At 42.6% G+C, this 13,409-nt stretch overlaps 1 protein-coding gene across 1 annotated transcript; it reads right to left on the bottom strand.

Moving 5' to 3' along the window:
- Positions 1-7,091: 7,091 nt before the first annotated feature.
- On the bottom strand, positions 7,092-12,518 carry LOC139999496 (peptidyl-prolyl cis-trans isomerase-like). Its single transcript, XM_072027904.1, has 2 exons — positions 12,367-12,518; positions 7,092-7,665 (listed from the first exon to the last, which is right to left on the bottom strand). The coding sequence occupies exons 1-2, from the start codon at positions 12,439-12,441 to the stop codon at positions 7,345-7,347; spliced, it is 396 nt and encodes a 131-aa protein (XP_071884005.1). The 5' UTR covers positions 12,442-12,518; the 3' UTR covers positions 7,092-7,344.
- Positions 12,519-13,409: the final 891 nt, after the last annotated feature.

Raw genomic sequence — 13,409 nt, 5'->3', positions numbered from 1 at the left:
CCGAGTATAAAACAAATGTTTTCAGAAAGTAACATTCCATTTCTCAGAAACCGTGAGAATCTTCTATGTGAAAATAGCTTTTTGTTCAGAAGTGTTGTCTTCTGCACTAGGAATTCAACCATCCACTACATTTTCTTAAGCCTCACTCTCAGACTGTTATCATGCTGCAAAAAGGACTTAAGCGGTAAATATAGAAATGATCTCATCAACAAAGAAAATGCTACAGATAGGCTCCAAACGGAGTGCTCAATTACTTCCATTGAAAAGGCCAAACCTTTAGAGTTAACCAAGCCTAGGAAAAGCTTGCCCAGCTTGGGATGGAACAGGAGCAAGGTGGCTTGAAATTGACCATAAACTTTCAAAACAGTCAGGGACAGCAGAATTATAAGTGAAAGGTTTTGAGAGGAAAAAAAAAGAATTAATATTCTCAATTTCTCCAAACCACATTACACAATGCTTTATAAGGCTTGCATATTTGGGGTTTTGACAATAATTTCACAGTTCTTCAGGGATTTGGCAATAATTTCACAGACCACAGGGCTGTTGTAGGTGGTGCCAGGATGTCTAAACCATCCAATTCCATTATCAAATCGGGTACCATCTGTATCATAATAAAGTGCATCACTTCATTCCTGCCAAATGTTTGTCTAGTCTGTTCCGAAGACCTGCAAATACTGGAAGCACCAGTCTTACTGACCTCTCTAACCCAGTGGTTAACTGCTTCATTTTAATCTAGTTTTCCCAAATTTCAACAGTAATCTGTACCTACACATCCCACAATTCATTGCACCATTCTGAACTGGAAACCACACCAAACTCACTAACAACAGTTTGGCACTTTTTATGCTAAATCTTTCATTTGGGGGTTTCAAACACTTTAAAGAAATAAGCATTATATCCAGCAAACATATGATGGCTTAAGAAAACTATAAGCAAGTTAAAATGTATGGGGAGCAATAAGAATCACTAAGTAAGTTATTGTACTTTTTTCATAGTTCCAAGTACTGCCTAAACGTCTTCATCAGCATCTTTTATTGCAGCGAAAGCTGCTTCACATCTGTGAAGCAATTCTTCTCGCTCAACTAGAGCACGTTCTCGTCTCTCAAGTTCCAGTGCATATTTCTCCTGTGCTGAACGCTCCCTCTATACCAAGGAAAAAAAATGTTGAAACGCCTTCGAAACACATGAAATTACCGATTTATAGTGAACTAGAATTCTTTCCTCTGCAGATATGCTTAGGTTTTGTTTTTAATTATAGTGTTACACAATAGCTGACTAATTAGAAGTATCCTAATGGCCATCTACATTCAATTGGATTTGCGGCAGGACTGCTTGGCCTTCCAAAATGCAGAATTCAACTCTGCATGGCTGTTCAAGTAACAGCATAGACAATTAAAAGTAGGATTTTGTTTCCAGAAGTTTTGGATAATGCTATTATCTGTAAGACAAAAGAGTCCAGTGCCCTAAACACTAGATTGCTGTATTGTTTCTTCAGTTAGTGGAAAGCACCTCTAGGAAAGTGGTGAGAAAAAAGATACGCACAATTCTTTTCATCTTGGATGGTGCAAAAGACAGTCCCAGCAGGAAATCTAGCAGAAGCACAGAAGCTGTTACAGAATAAAACCAATGCAGGTTTGGGAGCTCTTTAGTTAGTGGCCCAAGCCTGCTGGTGGATAAACTATTGGGAGTCACCAGCAGCAGAAAAGTAAAGGCAGAAGGGATGGTCTTCACAGAAGATCAAGTCAAGAGGGCAAGTGCTCTTGAATACCCAGAGTGAAGAGCATAGTTTCAGGTGCTGTCAGGAAAAGCAGTGCTTGCAGGTGTTTCTCTCCATGCCAACACCGCATCACAAGACACAACTCTTGGAATAATAGCACTGTGTTCAAACTCCCTTCAGCAGAGCAAATATCTGATCTAACCACTACCCATGTCATTACCAAGTCAGTGAACTAATTTAGGGGAAGAGGTGGATGATGACAGTGATATAGTTAGTAATTTCTGAATTCTCTGTCAAAAGTGAGAATCTTTGTAACATTACTGATCATTACAAAATGTCTGAGGCCATTACAGTTCCTACCTGGAGATTCTGACGGGCGACTTGCAGTTCGCTATTACTCTGACTTTTACCCAAATGGGATGGTAAGGTGTTATCTGTGGAGAAAAAGAACACACTTTACATTAAAAATATAGTCTTAAATAAATAAAGACTGCTTATCCAAACCAGCGAAAGTGTATTTTAAGCGTTTACAGCGACCAGCATAAAGCAAGACATATTGAAATGAAAAAGTAATCTCCTAAAGAATTACGGAGAAATGCTCAAAGTTTTGTTCCATGACTTGTTTGAATCAATCTATGCACGGACTGAAACATGAGGTAGCCAAAGTTTCCTTTTTGTTATGGCTTCAGGAAAGTGATTAACTGCTGAATAGACCCGGACCTCTCCTATTTCCCGTTGAGTGAAACACTTCAGAACTGCAATTTAACAAATTGCTACTGAGTAAATTAAGAGGAATTTAGTTGTATACAATGAGAATTGATGTACAATAGTCACAGTTTCTCTGTTAAGAATTTAGTTTAGAATAAAGAGAAGCCAGTCCACCATTTAGGGAACCTGAGCACTTTCATTTCTGATAAAGGCTGCCTCACACTCGACTCTAAAAATACTAATAGATACGCCTCTTGCTCGAATATTTAGTCCTACCTAACCGACTACATTAGCAATGAGCGTGAGCACCCATATAGCCCCAATGCAAATTCCTTTTTGTCATTCCTGGTCCTCCCTTGTTCTGTCTTGAAGACCCAAGTGTACATCTTTGGCACAAATGACGATAACACAAACATTACTGCCCATTGTTCCAAACCAGTATTAGTCCGACACTGCCATTATTACAGAGCTGAATTCATTCTTAGGTGGTTAGAAACATATTCGGAGCCTATATTCATAGGTCACATAGGAAGACAGACCTGCCTTCCCATTGACGCTTACCGATGTCCAAACACAAAGAGCTAAACAGGCAGCAGCAAATGAAAATGGATCAGAACAGACTAGAGAACACAGAAAGGATAGAAGTAGGGAAGTATGTGACAGATTCTTAAGAACCAAGCATAACAATACTGCTTCTCAGCAACATGTTACAGCATAAATTGAAACTCCTTACATATTCACTCTTTTGGAGTGATTAGGGCCATACTAGCTGTTCAGTGTTGCTATCTGTCTCTTACTGCAATACGAAGTATTTCTAGAAGAACCTCTGGTACAGACAGTCATGTTTATGCTGAGTTTCAGAGAGTAACGCCTCTTACCAACATCGTATTTATGAAGTTCCGCTAGCGATGGTGCTTTACAATCCAGCAACTGCTCCTATTGAACATGAAGGCAACACATTAATATTTCATCTTGCATGTGGGCCTTTTCAACAACTACATTAACAGACAACTCTTGCCTCCACCACACAAACTACATTACTTAAACTATTAAAGCTGAAAAGCTTCCAGTTATTACGAAGCTTAATGAAACACTCAAACATTTAAAATAGGGAAAAAGAATCAGAATTTGTCTCTTATGGATGGCATGTTCAGCTTGTGAAACCATTTGGTTCAAAGGCAGCATACCCTGCCACAGAATAGCCTGTCTAAAACAAACATCTTAAGACTAAGTGTCATTGCTGCTGTGTTACACAAAACTAATACCTGTGCAAAAGTCAGACTGTGCGACTGAAGGCTTTTACGCAGCAATCGAGAGTTAGAGCATTCCTTACTTTCTGCTCTATTTAATCCAAATTTAGAAAACAAACAAGCAGCATAGAGGGCAAGGAAGTCTGAGTTCTCAGGCCTGATACCTTCCTGCCAGTCACACAATAAATAGAGAACTGCCTACCTAGTCTTAACTTCTTGGATGTGACTACTAACATGATTTTCCTGCATTTTTGAAGACTGTCAACCCTGAAACCTTGACAAGTGTACGAAAGCCTGCAGTTGCAGTTTTCTTGAAAGCTAGACCGAAGTGTCAAATGGCAGAGAAATTAACATTTCTTTAAATAGAAGAATAGGAAATCTAGAAAAATAGAATACATTCTAGAAGAATTACATCTAAAGAATATTAATTCCATTAGATTTAATACTCAAGATTCTAAAATAATTTAGCCAGGAAGTTTTACAGAAGATGACACAGGAAAAGTACTCCTCCAGTCAGACGCTAGAAGCTTCTGAACGTCACAGAACAGAGGTTGGAAATTGGCATTTACCTTCAACTTGTAAACAGCAGGGCTTCCAGGAAACAACTTAGCAGATTTTTCAACCCAGTATTTTGCTCTTTCATCAGTGACGGCATTATTGCACAGTAACTCCGCTATCTTCAGTACTAGATCTTTCTGCATTGGGTTCAACTCCACAGAACGCTAGTTTTCCCCATGCACGCACACTGGAAAAAAAGGCAGGAAAAAAAAGGTAACCTGATCTTGCAATCCACACAGAATGGGAAAGAAAATTATAACTGTCATTGAAAAGACACAGGTATTCAAATTAGACAGATCTATTAGTAAATACTTTTTGAATGAGTTAAGAAAGACCTCAGTTGCTAAATGCATCACTAGTCTACAGCACCCAGATACATCTGCTGCAACTCAAAAGAGCAAAAATTCAGAAAAGAAAGAATTTCCAAGGGAAAAAACGCAGAAGCCAGCTACTCTGCCCCCACCACCAGCTATACGCAGGCAGCTGGACTCTTACGTACCTTTAGTCTAACTCCATATAGACATTTTTGAAGAAATATATAATTAAGTCACACCCTACGACAAGCTGGGATGTATTGGCAGCAAAACTTTTGAGCACATCCTCTCCCTCCCCAAAACCTGAACAAAGGCATTCTGATGGTGAATTTTTCATTGGGCAATCATACAAATAAATGTCAATTATGTTCGCCCTGCCCCATCTCACACCCCCCCAAACAAAACCCCCCAAAAAAGCAATAAATACGAACAACTAGAAAACACCCTAGGTCTAGTCTTCCAGTAGCAACTAGATTACTGCTGTCACCTGAGCCCTTGCTAAGAATCTGTCACTGCTGTCAAATTCCCTAATCCAAAGGGCAATGTAAGATATGGAAAGAATTTAGTAGCAGCTAGCACAAAGACCCAGTCTAGGTCACAAAAGAATCATCTTAAAAAAAAAATACTGATGAAGCAAAACACATCAAATGAAGAATCCCCTCTGCAGTACGTCATATACACCTTTGGCAACAGAAAGCATACATATTACACTTTTTCCACAAACATGTTTTCTTCTATGCATTTAAGAAAAGTCCAGAACAGAATGATTTTAAAAGTCCCTTTACAATGGATTAAAGCAGGACATCGGAGGTCGGTGGAGTACTTACCCTGTAACATCCAAAAGCTTTTTCTATGTTGTCCTCAGCTTCATAAATTTGTCCAAGAAATCTGTGTGCTCTCGCATCTCTCTTTTGCACACTGAGGTATGTAGATATATACCTATGGAGAAGGAAAAAAAGGATCAATATTCCTCAATAATACGAGTCCCTCTGTCCTCCCCCGCCCCCCCCCAGTGTCCACGGAAGCGGGGCAGGAATTTAACATGTGATACAGGAAATGCAGTCATGGTTGGTTCCAGATACCTGGTCTGGACCTTAAAGTACAGAACAACATTATTTTTACATGTACAGACGCTACTTATTTGCCACCAAGTATTGGTATTTACTAAAAAAAAAAAAAAAAAAAAAAAAAAAAAAAAAGAGAAAGAAACTGTAACTGTAATTACTTCATAATACAATGGAATAAAAGCCATTTCAAACAGCAAGTTTTTCAATATCACGCAACTAATTATCTAAGTTGCTGTTTTATAAAGATTTAAACAGCACTTGATACCCACATCTACTGCTACTGTAAAGCAGCATGATAGTGATCTTGATTTCTCCAGTCTACTTCATATTCACTTAGCTTTTCTAAAGTACTTTAGAGAACAGAATAGCAGAATACAGCAACGCGTATTACCTTTTAGCAAGTTCATACTCCTTTACTTCAAAATACAGCTTAGCGAACTGGAATCCTTTCAACGATTTCTGAACGGAAAACACACAACAAGCACATTTTAGATGTACAACACTTTCAAAGTAATTGCATAGGAAGACCCTTCTGATACTTTTTGAGAGACTGAATTTGATAACTAGTTATCAGCTCCAGTCCGCTCCTCATACCCAAAGTTTTGTTTCTGAAAGATGTGGGATTTGGAAAACAATGCTTTTCCAGTAACTGGCCAAGGCTACCAACATGAAATCGAGGCGGCCGCTGCGCTGAGGGACCGGGGCGGGCGGAGGGGGTTAACGGGAACAATGGCGGGGCCTCGTCCCGTGCTGTGGAGCTGAAACGGGGACGAGCAGGGGAGAGGCTCGCTGTTGGGTTACAGCTCCGTGTAACGCAGGCACGGGTCGAATCTGTGCGCTAGGGGCGTGCAGGGTAATGCTTGTGTAAGCAGCGTTCCCTGGAGAGGCTGAGGGAAGGGTTGCTCTCGCTAGCCTCAGAAGTAAAGCATGATATGAAGATATAGCGCGTGACAGAAACATGTGATGTCTATAGTCATCTCTAACTGCATATATGAACAGCAAGTCGGCTGTTCTGAAAAAAATACTGATAGTCCTGGCGCCGAGCTGTAAGAGAGAAGTTAAAAAGAACTTACCCATGCACGTTCCCCCTCTGCACCACAGCTTCCCAGATAACACTCCAGGAGATGGTTGTCACGAAAAGTTACCAGCCACTTTAACATACCATGTACAAAAACAACGTGGGTCTGGAAGGTAATCTCCCGAGCAAGTATGAACTAAATCCTGTGGCAGACTGCACATAAGAACTGCTCTTTACCTTTCAAAGTACTCAAGTGCCCAAGAGCCTGCAGACAGCACAAAACAGCATCCACCTGACCAGCACCTGCCCAGCTGCCTCAGCTTCCTCACTGCTCATCAGAGGAAGAATGACATTTCAAAGGCCTTCCGTCTACTGACCATCAACATCAATTAGCACGTTCAAAATAAGTACACAACGCGATGCAAATTGCTCTTCAGCAAGCCAAAGTGAAGACAATAGTTATTTTGACAAGACTAAGATTTAATTTGTAAAATTTGACATTCCATACAAATATGTCATAACACAAATACACCCAAAATATGCCAGTGTCTGAACTTATTTAACATGCAAAAAAAATCAATTAGAACACATAAAAAACAACCATAAGCTGCAATTTTACATTTATACATCAGAAGTGTCCTTTTTAAGGAAGTGGAAATAATTAATCAATAACATCTAAATACTGATTTATACTGCTAGAACATCTGTATACTCAAAAGCCAGAATTCTCTATTTGCCCACAGTCTGTAATGACAACTCTTCCACTTACTAACCCGTTGGGAGAACCAAAGGATTCGAGCTTTTTCACAACATCCGTTCCATCTGTCACAAAACCAAACACCACGTGTTTAAAGTCCAAGGCTTCTACTGTTTTGAGTGTTGTGAAGAACTGAGAGTTATTCGTAGCCCGACCCCTATTTGCCATCGACAGCAATCCAGGACCCGTGTGCTTCACTTCAAAGCTCTCTTCTTCAAATGCATCTCCATAAATTGACCGTCCACCTGTTCCATCATGGTTAGTTACATCACCTCCCTTAAAAAAAAAGCACAGCGTTTACTTTCAAGTCCCAAAGAACAAGATCATCACGAACATCGTGATGTTCAAGAACATCGACCAATAGCACAGTTACATTCTTTCCAAAATAAGAGGTTTTGTTCAAAAAACACAGGTAAAACCTCATTCTTAGTTATCACAAGTACTATAGTTACTTGGATATAAGGCTTTCCACCTTCAGCAGATTTGCTCGTGGTAACAAAGCATTACTGGAATGTTCCTCGTTTATCCTGAACACAGCATTTTATCTTTGTTCCACATGGCAACTACTCTAAGCGGGTCATTCCCACTTTCTGCTTCCTGCTTCACTCGGCCCTTACAACTGGCAACCACGATTATCTCTATTCTCACTTAGTCCCTGCAGGCACAAAACTGACCACCCAGAAAAAGTCATGGTACCACTGATCAGAACTTTCCTGCTTTTGTGCAGAAAGTTTAAAGAAAAGAACAACGAGAGTCATACTTCAGATTCACTTAATACCCAGTCAAGACTGGAGAGTTTTTCACTCTGATGACAAGCCATTTGTATATTGCTATCCATTTCTGAATTTGGAAACGATTGTGCCCTGCCTTGAGGGATGTAGCATTATGCAAAAGCATTCTTGTAGCATGTAAGGAATTCAGTTTATTTTACCTGTTTTAAGTCATTATACCTCCTACTGAATATTTGGAAGACTTTTAGGAACGAAGGGAAGGTATACGTGAGCAGATACCGATCTCCTATGCCTTCAGAAATTATGGGTGATACTTTTTGAGAGACTGAATTTGATAACTAGTTATCAGCTCCAGTCCGCTCCTCATAACCAAAGTTTTGTTTTTGAAAGATGTGGGATTTGGAAAACAATGCTTTTCCTGTAACTGGCCAAGGCTACAAACGTGAAATTGAGGTTACTGGTGAAGCAAGCAACAAGCCTTAATACTTGTGACATTTCACAACCACTTCTTACTGAAGAGTGTAGAAGAAGTAGAAGAAGAGAGTCTGCTACATTTAAAGTACAGCCTGTTTTTTTCCCCCAATGTAACAATGTTGCAAAAAGAACCCCTAAAATCTGACAGAGTAAACAAAAAAGATGGTACTTAGTCCTGGTCTAGTACATATCACTCACAACTGTTTCAATATAGGTAAAATGTTTTCTTCCCACCTAAGAAATCCCACCTACTCTCAGTTTAGAGCGTGGAAGCACAGCAAAAACCATGGAGTTCGGGCCACAGGGTTACTGCGGAGCCTGGAGGAGGTGCAAACGAGGCTGCCACGTTCTGGGATATAACCACACAAGGCAGGCCATACCCCTTGGGGTCAGGGGCTGTTTCCACCCACAGTAGGGCTGCGCATACGGTCAGCGGAGCATGAAAAAACTAGAAGAACTGAATTACAATTTAAAGGAAGTATTGCTGAGAGTGGTCTCCCGAACCCATGGCACAGTCCGAAATCCCAACGGTGTTATCAGGCTAGTTATATAAACTTTTTTTGGGGGGGGAAGAGGGCTTCTCGTCATGAACACAGTAAGGACTGCATTCAGCTACTGAACTGTTACTGCACTGAATAACTACATACAATAATAACAAATAATAACAATCAAAAAGACCTTACCTAGCACTAAACTATAGGCTTGAGGTGAAAGCCGCATTACATTGAAAACAAGAGAGAAAGATGTGGTAGGAAGGTACGCATTTTAAACTCAGACAAGGTATTTTCTTTAGGAAAACCTCCTGACTGTGCCGATTCAGAAAACAGCCAGAAGAACCAAGTTGTTCATTACGAAGCAAACTGCAGTTTCTGTCTTAAACCTAATAACTAAAGTGCATACATAGGTTAGGTGTGTGTCTCCTTTAAATCAGGATAAGGAAATATTTACATAGGCACAGGTAGAAGCATAGGGAAGAAAGGCTGCCTTGCTGCTTTTCCATCCATCTCAAACACTCATTGAAGAGAGCTGATACAAGTCTTAATAACATAGCCTTTATTGATGACACTGGAAAGATGTTTTGAAGCAACCAGTTTTCCATAAACAGGAAAGGAAATTTTGCTTGCTATGATGTAATTACATAAAATCTGTGTAAGTCACTCGTATAAAAAGGAAAAAACAAACACGTGTAGTTGGTAACACAGTACCATCAGGAATTCCTGAGCAACTGCATTTTCAATAGAAAAGGGAAAAATAAAACAGGTGTGCATGAACAGAACTCAACGGTATAAAACAATCAGGTGTATGTTATAAGGAATTCTGATGACTTGTGAACTCAGTTCTTGAGGATGACTAAAGAAATAGATCCTAGCAGGATCAAACCACATATATTTACACTCACAGTGTAAAAGTAATATTGCCAGTTAATTGAAATATGCATTTCCATTACTGTTCTAGACGTTAAAGAAGCTAAATTTAAACCTCAGGTGTTCACATTTGTAACAAAATTCCTCTTGCATCCTGAATAATTAAGGCAAAGTATGTTATCTTTTGAAAATACCTTGTATATAGTTTCTGCATAAAAATATGAAATAAAAATAAAACTATATATATATATTTAATGGAACACTGTTATGTATGGTCCAGCAGAACAAGGCACAAAAAGTGAATACAATGCAAAAGCATATATAAAAGTTAATGAGTTACTCTGAATGGAATATAGCAAAATTCAAGTAGTTCTGAGCATGCTCATTTCCTGCAGTAGGAATATAGACTTCATACAGATATTTCATGCTAAGTCCGATGTACAGATTCATCATGTAAGCACAAACGATCAGAAGCAGGTCATTTGTACAGTGACTGTATCTAGAAATAAGATACTTTTCAAACCATCTGAAACCAGGCTCCTTAATGAGACTATTTGACCTGAAATCTGGGCATGTTTGTTTTGTTTTGTTTTTCCATGAGGTGAGGTATGTTTGGTTTCTTGCCCTAGACACTTGAAGTTTTATATTCATGCTTAATCTGCACATCAATACTTTCATTAATATAAATGACACTCTGTGTCCGTAACATTGGACACATTTGCAAAGTGTGTCTTTGCCGGTATTCACAAGCATATTCTCCATCTAAAATTCCACAGAGATTACTGTGCACAGTGGCACACTTGTACCAATTCTACTGCATTATCAGGGTCTGAAACCTTTCTGGTGAGCTGATATTTAATTTAGTCTATAAGTGTGGTCTATTTATCAACAAATAAGTATACATGTACACGTACAGAGAATGGAAAATTTCAAAATATCTCAGTCTGATTGAAAGGCATGCATCATAATCTATTATCTCATTGCAGCCTCAAAGTCCCTCCCCACGAGTAAGATGTATAACATTTCCATAAAGAACAGGGAGAGCAGAAAAGTCTTCACTTCCTTCCCAAAGTTTCAGCTAGTTTCTTCAGTCTTTTCTTCAGCTCTAGAGGAAGCTTCTCATAGCAGGTTTTGCAGACAGGCTTCATATCAAATTCTCATATCAAACTAGAAGCTACTTTTAAATATGTATTTAAAATCCGAGCTCCCAACATCGGATCAAAAAGCAGGTTTTGTCTGTGAACTCCAAACTACTGGAGGTAGTTAGGCCCAACGACGCAAAACATGAATCAACGGTCTGCATTCGAAATACACTCAAATTGCTACTCCCCACCCCTCCCCCACCCCCAAGTGATCTATGTAAAACTTTAAGCGAATTTCAATGAAAACAGGCCTCCGCGTTTTCGGTCCATCTTTTCAGGTATCACTGACACGCCAGAGCGGACTCACGCTTGACACCTTGCGGACAGGGATGAAAAGCAACCTCAAAAGAAATGCTTGCAGCCTTGGCAGACCCTTCCCTCCGAAATCAACACAACAAGGAAACCAGTAACTATTCCCTCGGTGGACTGTGCTACACAGTCAGCTGTAAGCATCGCTCGAAAGTCAAAACTAAACGCGTCCGGTGGCCTTGAGCACAAGAAGAGGAGAGGAAATATTTTGTGTCGAGGCCACCGGGGAGTATCAACACTGTGGGAACGTATCTGTGCACCTGGCGGCGATGCACTTGACGCTGTCTAGCCCAAACAGTGCCCAAGTCGAACCCACAAAGTCACAGGACAGCTTTGCTGCTGCTGCTGCTGCTGCTGGGAAAGGCACCAACCAAAGGCACAGCCCCTGCACGCAGTCCCTACCGGATCACGCTTAGCTCGGGCACATTCACGCCGCTTCAAAGCAACTCCGAGCGGCAGGCCGGGATCTTTCAGGATTAGGGCCCGCTGAATCGCATCAGGCGGCTGAGCGTTTCCCAGCTAAAATGGGCACGGGTGGCGTTTGTCACCCCCGGGCCCGCTGGCTGACAGGGAGCGGAGCTGTGCGCCCCCAGCCCCCCTCGCTCGGCGCTGTCGCTTCAGCGAGCGGCCGGCCAGAAACCTCCACGGCGCCGCACGGAAAGGACACTGAAACTTGAAGGCGGCGCGGTGCTTCGTTTGTGAAGGAAAGTACCTCTCCCTCGCTCCGGCCCCGAGGAAAGCCCTGCTATAAAACCCCTCCTGTCCGTGAGGCGCCGCGGGGCAGGGGCAGGGGCAGGGGCAGGGGCAGGGGCAGCCCCAACCCTCCCCTCACGACGCCGGCCACCCCCCTAGCCCCCCACCCCACCCGGGACCCCACCGGGACCCCACCGGGACCCCACCGGGACCCCCTCCGCCTCCCCCCCCGCCGGCCAAGGGAAGCGGCGAGGCCTCGCTCACCTCTCTCCGAGAAGCCGCAGAGGCCTGCACGGAGGCGACACAGCGCTCCACCTCGGCCTTGCTGCGCCTCAACATGGCGACCGCAGCAGCGCCGAGCCCGGCCGGGCTCCGCTCCGCTCCGCTCCCGTGCCGCGCCGCGCCGCGCCGCCGCAGCGGCACAAACAAACAGCTCCAGGCGGGGCACCGGCCGCGCCCTAGGAACGCCGCGCACGCAGCGCGCTACGCACACTGCGCACGCCCCCGCTGAATGCGCAGGAGCCGTTGCCACAGTGCGGGGAGGGGAGGGGCGAGGCTGTGACGCATGCGCGGGGCGGCCGCTGGGGCTCCCTGACAGGGCTTTAGGAACTGAGTTTGCAAAGGGTCCCTCAGAAAGTAGCTGGGAGCAGCCCTGAAGACGCGCAGGCTGCAGAGTTTGAGACACGAGCTGTAACTTATTCTTTTGGATTGATTGATTTAATTTTGTAAGCCGTAAGGCGGTTGCCCCGCGGCTTGCTGGAGGTGTGCCCCTCTCGCTTTTCTGCAAGTTCCAGGCACTTTGCTCAAATGGAGGCCACTGGGCTGTCCCCAAATGGTGTGATATCTCTGTGGACAGGCTGCGTTAAAAATTCATCCCCTCCTCAGTCTCTAGCGTCCCACTGACATGCACAAGTTTCCTGCTGGACCTAAGCACTACCCACATCTCCACAACTCCTCCCGCCTTTATAAAAAAAAAATAATAATAAAGTATTGATTCAAAGATCGAAGCCGAAATTCCTTTAAGTGGTATATTCTTTATTGCAGCGCTGGATGCACGGGGGATCTCTCCACCTATCGTGCATACCCAAGGCGGAAAGCAGTCTTGAATTTATACAATCAATCTCTCAATATTCTACAAGCGCCTATACATATGCATTACCTATCCCCGCCTTCCCTCGCTTCTCATGCTAATTAGCCTTTTGGCACCTTGCGCCTGCGTAGAGCCTCCCAAGAATTGTGGGCAGGGGTCTTTGGGACGTGGGCAGGGGTCTTTGGGAGGAAGACCCCGAGTCTTCCTCACAGTGTAC

The sequence above is a fragment of the Anas platyrhynchos genome, chromosome 26 (assembly GCF_047663525.1).
Source record: "Anas platyrhynchos isolate ZD024472 breed Pekin duck chromosome 26, IASCAAS_PekinDuck_T2T, whole genome shotgun sequence".
In the NCBI taxonomy this organism is placed as follows: Eukaryota; Metazoa; Chordata; class Aves; order Anseriformes; family Anatidae; genus Anas; species Anas platyrhynchos.
The sequence above is the reverse complement of the archived record's forward strand: the minus strand, read 5'-3'. Positions and strand labels throughout refer to the sequence as shown.